We start from the raw sequence: 10,721 nt of genomic DNA, 5'->3' as shown, positions 1-10,721 counted from the left end.
TTAACAATAAATGTATTTGAGAATGGGAGTTATGTTCTTTTTTTTTTTTTTTATATCACATTTGCATTGTAGCATAAACTCTCACTGAGAGTGAGTCTACTTTGCATGCGTTGACCCCGAGTTGAGCACAGACAGTAACAGCTGGAAGTCATACAAAACAAACAGGGTCAATAGATGGAAAAACTGTATCAACTGGAAAGCCGGATTGGAAGTCACCAAGGCAGCAAAATACAACCATTCTAACGACTCCAAGATTCACGTTTGGCAAAGTCTATTTCTGACCCATCTGGGCCACTGTTTTTTGACAAAGTACAGTAAATGATTTGTATACTCTCCATTGTGGATATACTCTACTCAGTCGCAATCTTGATACAATAAAAAGTAGAAGTAAGACAGCAGTGAATGTGCTACACATGCAAATTGCTGCATTCGTTATTGTTGATGGTATGCTGCCATTTATTGAGGGCATAGCTTTTTTCATCCATTTTCTATACTGCTGGTCCTCATTTGGGTCACAGCCACATATGAACAACTATCCACACTGACATTCATGCCTATAGACCATTTGGAGTCTTTAATTAACCTACTGTACCAAGCATGTTTTTGCAATGTGGGAGGAAGCTGAAGCTATTTGAATAAAAACCACACAAGCATTTGGACGATATGCAAACTCTGCAATGGAAGGCTTGTGACGAGATTCGAAAAGAGAACCTTTCAACTGTGAGGCGGAACAACCTTGTTCCAATGATTATTATTTTTCAAATAAACAATGATCTTATGCCAGTTGGTTGCCGTGCAACCGCATAAAAGTTTCCTTTATGTAAGCAAGTTGTTTTTCCGAATTTCCTACTGGTGCCAACTGACAAGATTTGACCAAAAAGCAATTACAGAAATAAAAAAAGTTCTGACAGAAGCATTTGGCTTTTAACAATGTATAGACATACAATGCATGTTTTATATAATTATGGTTTGTCACATAGTACAACACAAAACATCATTACAGGATTTTCACAAAATGTTATTATTATTGTCTTCACAAGCTAACCACCCCTCCCCCCCCATGATTAACTCAATGCTCCCCCACAAATCCCTCATCCAGCAGTGGACCACTAGTAAAAATAAATAAAAGCCATGATTAAATACAGTTTGTTAAAAAAATAAACCATTTGATCAAAGCAAATGATAAAATAGACCAATAAAACATCAGCCTAAAAAAGTAAACAATTACTGTAAATTGCTGAGTTTAACCTTCCTTCCTACCAAGTTACGCAGCAAATGTACAGCAAAAAGTCTCCCTAAAACAGAGATTAACAAGCATAGTTAGCCACTTAATACTTCAGTGTTTATAAATTCCCTAAACCCAGGTCATATGTGGGTGGAGTCGTGGACATTACAAGTGTGCAAAAGTGAAAGAGTGATGTACAGCAGCAGCTGGTTTGGTCTTCCTCAATTCAAACTCTGATTCGAAACATGCCTTGACTCAACTGAAGGCGAAACAGACGACAGTTGGCGATCCGCAGGGCGGCGCAGGTCGTTTTGGAGAGGTCGCTGGCTAACATCGGCTTGGTACGATGCCAGGTCCCTGTGCTACGGCGGAACTCACGGATGTAGTCGAAATTGGTACCTGTGCATACAACAGCACTCAGATTATTATTATTCATTTAATTTTTTTTATTAGTATTTACTCATTATTATTATTTATCATCTATTATTATTACAATATATATTGTTATATATTATTATTATTTATTTATTATGTTTTATTGTATATCTTTTTTTATTATTAATATCTTGGTTAGAAGTTCTTCATTATTGGGTCTGTTGTGGCGTTTTACTGACCAGTGTCCAGGTCTCCCACTACATAGATGCTGGCTCCAATGGGAACGGCACCGTAGACAAATGATGAGCTCGTCTGGATACACAGGTTTTGGTCATCTAGGAACATCCACCTGCACAAAACCGCATCATCGCAAGTGTTACCAGAAGGTAAGTTGATCACCTCGCTTACATTCCCCAAAAATACAACATCAAATCAGTAACATTTCTTGTAATGTTGGACGCTCACGGCCGACCCAAGGTGCACTCTCAGGGGGCCGCAGGTGAGCGGGACGGAGCGGTCCTTTCCTCCAGGCCAATTCCAGCGTGAATGGGTTTCTTCCTGGTTCTATTTTGCTGTCCAAGTTCAGAGAGCTTGTAGCATTTTTTTTGAGCAGAGACACGAGGTGGCAGGGGTGGGGACTGAAATGAGGCTACATTAAAATATTGGTTGAAGTTTCAAAACTTCCAGTGGGAGTCTGCCATCATTTAAAGTGCACCTGATTAACTCCAACTCCAACTAAAGTTCAGATGTTCTCGTCAGCTTTTCCTCACATTTTTGTAGTCACATCTTATAGCACAAGCTATGGTCAATAGAGGGATATCATTGCACAAAAGCCAGGGGAAGGGTACAAAAGAAAATCCCAAGGCATTAAATATACTGTCCAATGGAACAGAGTGAAGACAGTCATCATCAGGTGGAGAAAATATGGCACAACAGTGACATTACCAAAAACAAGAGGAGACTCGAGTGTAAACTCTCCCGCAGTGCAACAGGTGAGGTAAGGTTTGCAAAACATCACAAATTAATGGGCAGTGATGGAACAGCAGGGGAACAGTGTGCCGCTAGCAGAACAACTCAACTGTTTCTTGGCTCGCTTTGAGAATCCACTGCAACACTCATCTTCCCCAAACTGTGCCAGATGTGTGTGTGTGTATACTCTTGCGTACTACTTGTATAAAATAATAATAATAACAATAATACAATATTAATAATGACAAATAGATTTATACAGTGCTTTTCAAGGGACCTAAGGGTGCTGAAACTATGTTGACATATATTAGTTAATAGCTAAATAAAAATGCTTTTGTATGATTTCTTTTATCTATTGCATTTAAAAGTTGGCTCAGTTGGTAGAGGGGGTTGTCCAATGACCGAAGAGTCGCTGGTTAAATTACTCCCAGTGGGCCTGGCAGCTGCCTTGCATGGCGAGTGGTGAGTGAATGTGAGCCTCTGTAAAGCCTTATGAGCACTGTGAGGGTGCAGATACAGTAAAGCACTATTCAAGTGTATTCCATTTAGCATTTACTGACTTACAGACAACACTAAGAAAATAAAAATAATAATCAGAATGTTGATAAATAATGTAACTAAAACTGATACAAACCGCCTCATGTCATCATGGTAGAACTCAGACTTGCAGGTCATCATATGACGTTGCTCTGAGTTGTCGTTTTCTTGACTTCTCACCCCACCAAACACGTAGAGCTCCTTACCGATGCCACATGCCACTGATCCAAACCTAAGCAGAAAGATTTCATTTTGAACTTCATGTGAGGGCCGTGGAAGTCTCAGCAACTCAGAGCCATCATTATATACAGTACATGTTTTACAAGCAAGCTCTTTGATTCTCGGAGATGAAATGCTGTGTTCATGAGTGAAAATCCAGTCAAATCTTTATGGGTGCTTGGTTTGGGCCATATTCTCCCATATGTGTGTAAGCCTTCTTTTTATGCGCCTGGCTTGCACGTTGTCAAGGTGCGTTGATTCTCCCGTATGTGACCTCTGACGCCCCCCGTGCATACTGGCCGAATATATGCACAACCGCCCATGAGGCGTGACTCATCAAAGTCTCAGGGAGGCTTCAATAACTGGCAATTGGAATTTCCTTGAGACATGATTGCCATAGAAATCCATTTTGAAAACATGTCGACACTTTAAATGTGAAATTAACCCCCATATAGCGGATCTGGAAGGTAGGCGTCACCAGTGAGACGTGAACACAGTTTGTCTTAAGAGGCTACTTTGAAGGAGCATGCTGCCATATATTAAATACTGTACAGTAAATGGAATTTAATCAGAATAATGTGCTTATGAGTGAACACGTTTGGAAGGCCATCAACAGGAAAGTGAGTGAGCTAGCTGTTGAGCAGCTTTGCCCAGCAACCATACTAGCGCCACACACGCGACGCTGAAACGGATTTACAACCGACAATGACATTGATCAAATAAAAACAAAATGATTCAAAATGTAACACACCATTGCGCCATTAAGATGACTGCAGTTATTGTAAGTGGTGCTTTCAGACAAACTCCAAGCCGCCATTCAGCATGTCCATCCATCCATCCATTTTCTGTACCACTTCTCCTCACTAGGGTCACCGGCGTGCTGGAGCCTGTCCCAGCTATCTTCGGGCGAGAGGCGGGGTACACCCTGAACCGGTCGCCAGCCAATGGCAGGGCACATACAAACAAACAACCATTCGCACTCACATTCACAACTACGGGCAATTTAGAGTCTTCAATCAACCTAGCATGCATGTTTTTGGGATGTGGGAGGAAACCGGAGTGCCCAGAGAAAACCCACGCAGGCATTGGGAGAACATGCAAACACCACACAGGCGGGGTCGGGATTTGAACCCCGGTCCTCAGAACTGTAAGGTAGATGTGATAAACAGTCATCCACCGTGCCGTCCCATCCAGCATGTTTGAAGCAAAAATGCCCCTCACAGGTTCAGTGCCGTGAAAAGGTACTGGCCCCCTTCTCAAATTCTTATATTTTTCCATTGTTTCTCTACTTTAATGTTTAAGATCATCAAACAAATTTAAGTATCAGACAAATATAAGCCAAGTGAACTTAAAATGTTGTTTTTAAATGATGATTTCATTTATGAAGGGGAAAAAAAAAAAACGATTCAAAGTTACCTAGCCCTGTGTGAAAACCCCCCTAAACCTGATAACTGCTTGGGCCATCCTCAGCAGGAACAACTGAAATCAAGCATTTTCTACAACTGGTAATGAGTCTTTCACATCTCTGGGGAGATATTTTGGCCCACTCTTCCTTGCAGAATTGTTTGAGTTCAGTAAAAATGGAGGGTTTTCAAGCATGACTGGCCATTTTAAGGTCATGCCACTGCATTTCAATTGGATTCAAGTCTGGACTTTGACCAGGCCATTCACAAGTTGACTTGCTGGTGTGTTTTGGATCATTATCCTGCTGCAGAACCCAAGTGTGCTTCAGTTTGAGGTCACAAACTGATGGCTGAACATTCTCCTTCAGGATTTTCCGTTAAAAAGCAGAATTCATGGTTACATCAGTCACGGCTACTTGTCCAGGTCCTGAAGGAGAAAAGGAGCCCAAGATTGTAACGAGACACACACCTTCCAAAAAGCTCAACTTATTCTCGTCAGTCCATATATTATTCTCCCAAACGTCTTGAGAATGATTCAGGTGTTTTTTTTGTTGTTGCAAAAGTAAGACACCCCTTTATGTTCTTTTTGGTCAGCAGTGATTTTTGCCTTGGAACCATTTTGGAACCATGGATGCCTTTTCCCCCCCAGTCTGTTCCTTATTGTTGTGTCATGAACACTGACCTTAATTGAGGCAAGGGAGAGCTGCAGTTCTTTAGAAGTTGTGCTGAGTTCCTTTGTGGCCTCCCTCCTGGATGGTCATTGGTGTTCTCTTGGGGTAATCTTTGTAGGCCGGCCACTCCTGGGAACGTTCACCACCGTTCCATGTTTTCTCCATGTGAGGATAATGACTCGTCCTATGGTTCGCTGGAATTCTCAGGCTTTAGAAACAGCTTTTGTAACCCTTTCCGGACTGACAGATGTCAATTAGTTTATTTCTCGACTTTTCTGGAATTTCTTAGGATCGTGTCATTTTGTTGTAGCATTTTTACATCTTTAGTCCGACTTGATTTTGTCAGACAGGTTCTGTTTAAGTGAATTTTTGACTGAACAGGTCTGGAAGTAATTAGGGTTGGATGTGATCAGTGAAAATTAACCAAAAATTGTTGCTTAGCCAAAGTTAATTCATGATTTAACAAGGGGGGTAATTACTCTTTCACGCCAGGTAACTTGGAATATTTTTTTTCCCCTTGATAAATTAAATTACCATTAAAATACATATTTGTCTGATGTTTATATTTGTTTGATGATCTTCAAAATTTAACGTGGGGAAACTATGCAAAAATATAAGAATTTGAGAAGGGGCCAATACTTTTTCATGGCACTTGTACATGAAAACTAGTCTGCGGCGGTGAATTTCTTTTCACCAATTAATATGGTATCATATGTCGACATTCGGACGTCGATTGGAGTAAAGTAGTAGGGAAACATTTATGGCTGTTGGGCAGCCGTCGGAGGCTCAGGGCACGGGAATGAATCAAAACATGAAATAAGATCTTTCACCTTCCTGGAGCGCTAGACTTACAATAACCTCTGGAGTGCGCATAAGTAAATGCGCTAAAGTCTTTGGGAGTATACGCACTCAGCCAGATATGAGAGGGAACACCCACACTTCAGGGTTACTCCACCCACAATGTGCAAATAGCCAGAAGGTGTGCAAATGATAGAATTAATATGGCAGAACTGGCACAGTTAGAAAAGTGGAGAGGTGCGTGCCTTTTCTGATTTTAAGCATATGTGAGAATATGTCCCTTTCTGAGGGGTGAGATGGAAGGATGTGTCCGCTGCATGATGTTCCACATCCACAGTCCACATCATATTCGACCAATGCATTTGGCAGCTTGGTGCTGACTCCACGAGGTAAAATATCTTCTAGCGGCTTGCATATGCTTTGCAGTTTGTACTTGCTTTTTTAGATTTAGGGCTTCAAAATGCAGCCACATCTTGCTCCGCCCCTCGTTGCCATGGTGTAAAACCCATAATCGCTATTGGCTCAGATGTAGGTGGGATAAGCTGCACGCAAGTTCTCACTTGCATGAGACATGACTTCTCTAATGGGCTGATTTCAGTAAGAGAAGAGATAATCCATACAACATGCCACACTAATATGTCAATGGAATATGCTATTCTTTAATCAAGTTCAGTGTGACTCTACTTCTTCATCATTCTTTGCAATATTCTAATATGACTGAGCAAATATTGAAAACAAGTCAAACTGAAACTAAAACCGACACTGTTGGTGCTGTGACAATGACCGCAAAGATGCGTTTCATTTCCTGTTGTGCAACACAGTACATTGAAGGTCAGACAGCACAAGTTAAGTGCATTCTTTCGAAATTATAAAAACCTAAACAAATCAAGTCTTCAATGTATAACACAACAACAAGAAAGGTAAAAAAAATAACATATACTGAAATGCAAGTTTGCATCAGTAAATGTAAAGAAAGAACATCCATCAATTATCAAACTGCACACTCACAAGACTACGAGATGCAAGACGAGATGATTACCTTCTCTCCTTGAGAGGACAGAGGCCTGTCCATTGCTGGGTTTTGGGGTCAAAGCATTCAACGGAGTCGAAAAGTTTCCCATAGGAACCCCCACCCATGGCATAAATCTTCTTATTCATGGAGGCATAGCAACCCACCTGGGGGGAGATAAGATACAGTACTCATATTCATTATTTGGTCACAGGTCTGTCAGGTTTCTGGTTTCATATCAGAGCAAAAACAAAGCCACGAGTTTCAGCACGGCACATAATGAACGTCACCATGTTCCCGGTGGCCACGGAAACTTTTTTCACCATTATTGTCCCCTATAACCTGTCCAACATAAGTCAAGTAAAATTAAAACTTTGAATGGGGAAAAGCGTACAATAACCTGTTTGCATTAATATGCACACCCTCTAACTAATACGATGTTTCAACACCTTTGGCTTTTATTACAGTCTTCAGTCTTTTTTTAGGTCAGTGTATCAGTGTGGCACATCTTGGTGTGCCAATATTTGCCAGCTCTTATTTACAAAAAATTCGAAATCTGTCAGATTGCGAGGGCCTCTCCTGTGCACAGCCCTCTTCAGATCACCCCACAGATGCACGATGGAACTGTTCAAAATTCCCTCGACCTTGATGATTTTGCTACCACCAGGATTCACTTTTGGAACTGCGACCAAAAAAGTTCAAGCTTTGTTTCATCAGATCATACGCCATTCTCCCGCATTAATTTGGGAGATTTTAAGTGTGTTAATTTTTTCTTTATTTATTTTATGCTTCATAATGCGCCACACATTTTCAATGGGAGACAGGTCTGGACTGCAGGCAGGCCAGTCTAGTACCCGCACTTTTTTACTACGAAGCCACGCTGTTGTAACACATTCAGAATGTGGTTTGGCATTGTCTTGCTGAAATAACCAGGAGCGTCCATGAAAAAGACGTTGCTTGGATGGCAGCATATGTTTCTCCAAAACCTGTATGTAACTTTCAGCATTAATGGTCCCTTCACAGATGTGTAAGTTACCCATGCCATTGGCACCAACACAGCCCAATACCATCACAGATGCTGGCTTTTGAACTTTGAGTCTTTCACAGTCCGGATGGTTCTTTTCCTCTTCGGCCCGGAGGACACGACGTCCACAATTTCCAAAAACAATTCTAAATGTGGACTCGTCGGACCACAGAACACTTTTCCATTTTGCATCAGCCGGGGGAGTTTCTGGGTGTTGTTGATAAATGGCTTTTGCGTTGCATAGTTGAGTTTCAAGTTGCACTTACGGATGTAGTGCCGAACTGTATTTACTGACATTGGTTTTCTGAATTGTTCCTGAGCCCATGTGGTGATATCCTTTACACATTGATGTCGGTTTTTGATGCAGTGCCGCCTGAGGGATCGAAGGTCACGGGCGTTCAATGTTGGTTTTCGGCCTTGCCGCTTACACGCAGTGATTTCTCCAGATTCTCTGAACCTTTTGATGATATTATGGACCGTAGATGATGAAATCCCTAAATTCCTTGCAATTGTACGTTGAGGAACATTGTCCTTAAACTGTTAGACTATTAGAGTTAGGTAATTGTATTGTATTAAACTGTTATTTTTTGCCACCTGTCCCAGCTTTTTCGGAACATGTTGAAGCCATAAAATTCTAAGTTAATGATTATTTGCTAAAAACAATAAAGTTTATCAGTTTGAACATTAAATATCTTGTCTTTGTAGTGTATTTAATGAAATATAGGTTGAACATAATTTGCAAATCATTGTATTCTGTTTTTATTTATGTTTAACACAACGTCCCAACTTCATTGAAATTGGGGTTATATGTTTAATGCCTTGGAAATTCTTTTGTACCCTTCTCAAGACTGATACCTTTGAACAATGAGATCCCTCTGATGCTGTGAAAGTTCTCTGTTGACCATGGCTTGTGCTGTAAGATGTGACTACAAAAATAGTCAGAAAAGCCTACAAGATTAACTAGAACATCAGACCTTTATTTAGTTGTAAAAGTTGACCTTGAGTGAGTTCAAAGTAAAAATGTCAGCTGCCTCAGTAGAGAACAACACTGTGCAATGTTGGCCATAATTCTTTGTCTTAGGTTTTACTAACTAAAGGGTCAACCTAAAACAGAATCATTTATTGAATGTAATGATAATTATTAATTTTGAATTATTCTGAGATAGAAAAAAAGATCTAGATCTAATTGAATTGCACTTTTGCCCTGCGATAGGTTGGTGACCAGTCCATGGTGTATCCCGTCTCTCACCCAAAGTCAGCTGGGATAAACTCTTGCTAACCCACAACCCTAAGAAGGATAATAAGTGGTATAAAAATGGATAGATGGATGAACTGTTCTATTCAAGCAGAGGCATGTACAGTATAATTCATCCAACATGTAAACTCTACACCGGAGGGCGTGAGCTGCGTTTCAAACCCAGAACAACACTAGTAAGGGGCCGAAGTGTACTCCACACCTCCATGTATTTTTCATGTTTTTGCCAAACATTTTATAAGAATAAAATATTTTATTGTCAAGATGTATTGTTTTATTAATGTACTAACTGCAAATTGCTATATGCTTAAAATGTACTGTAAATTGGGGATGAAGCACCCCTAGTGTTTAGATCCTTGATAGCTCCTGGTGTCGTCCTACATATCTTGCTAACACATTGTAGTTAAATGTGACAGGAAACATTCATTACCTGCTCCGCAACGTTTACCTGCTTATTAAACATTTGACTTTTTTGTACAAGTTGTTACCTTGCGGATCATGGTCATACTGGTCTGCATCTTCCAGGTATTGACATGAGGGTCAAACACCTCTACAGTGGTCAGTTCACTTTCTGCATTCTCCCCGCCAAGAATATAAATCAGACCATCCAGCTCCACCACGCCAAAGTTCTGACGAGTCTGCACAAATAGGTGTCATAACAAATGTGAGTGTTCTCCTGCAACGTCCTCGACAGAGCAACATGGCGCAACTACCACACACTTTAGATAATCTAAAATTGTAGGACAAGCTATGGAAATATAATTGTGTGAGAAATGTTTTTTTTAAAAATCAACTCAGCTGGTTCGCAAAAATATTCCGGAGTATGTCGAAATAACCTTCAACATCAAAGGCATGTAAGGCTGTTAAACATGCATAGTACAAATAATTACAAATAAAGCTAAATAAAAGTCATTAAGTAATGCTTGTGTGTTTGTCAATGTCACCATTAAAAAATGTGGATGAATCTATTCTCGCAGGAATTTCCACAGAAGTGTTGTTGAGCACTCTGACAGGTGTTTATGTCTGTCTAGTGACCGCTATTGTCACCACGGCAATATCATAAACCACAAGCTGTTGTCACGACACTTTACAGGTGTGTAATTAAGATGAAAGTGAAGGGTAAGTTCAATGTGTGCTCTTCAACCTCTGACACCTGTCGAGTGACTGGTGACAACAATAAAAATTTGTTGCCTCAGAATGTCTCCATGGTGTTGCAGTTGTGATTCCAGCAGATAA

General features: G+C 40.5%; 1 protein-coding gene across 1 annotated transcript in view; it reads right to left on the bottom strand.

Moving 5' to 3' along the window:
* Nucleotides 1–1,080: 1,080 nt before the first annotated feature.
* gan (gigaxonin) overlaps nt 1,081–10,721 on the bottom strand; it is a 26,970-nt gene continuing 17,329 nt past the window's right edge. The window contains exons 9-13 of the mRNA XM_061677427.1: nt 9,974–10,123; nt 7,237–7,373; nt 3,204–3,338; nt 1,840–1,949; nt 1,081–1,624 (exon numbers count right to left, since the gene is read on the bottom strand). Coding sequence (XP_061533411.1) covers nt 1,452–1,624; nt 1,840–1,949; nt 3,204–3,338; nt 7,237–7,373; nt 9,974–10,123 — 705 coding nt within the window. The 3' untranslated portion in view covers nt 1,081–1,451. The remainder of the gene's footprint in view (nt 1,625–1,839; nt 1,950–3,203; nt 3,339–7,236; nt 7,374–9,973; nt 10,124–10,721) is intronic.

This window comes from Phycodurus eques, chromosome 5, assembly GCF_024500275.1.
Source record: "Phycodurus eques isolate BA_2022a chromosome 5, UOR_Pequ_1.1, whole genome shotgun sequence".
Classification (NCBI taxonomy): Eukaryota; Metazoa; Chordata; class Actinopteri; order Syngnathiformes; family Syngnathidae; genus Phycodurus; species Phycodurus eques.
Note: the sequence above shows the minus strand (reverse complement) of the source record. Positions and strands in the feature narration are given on the sequence as shown.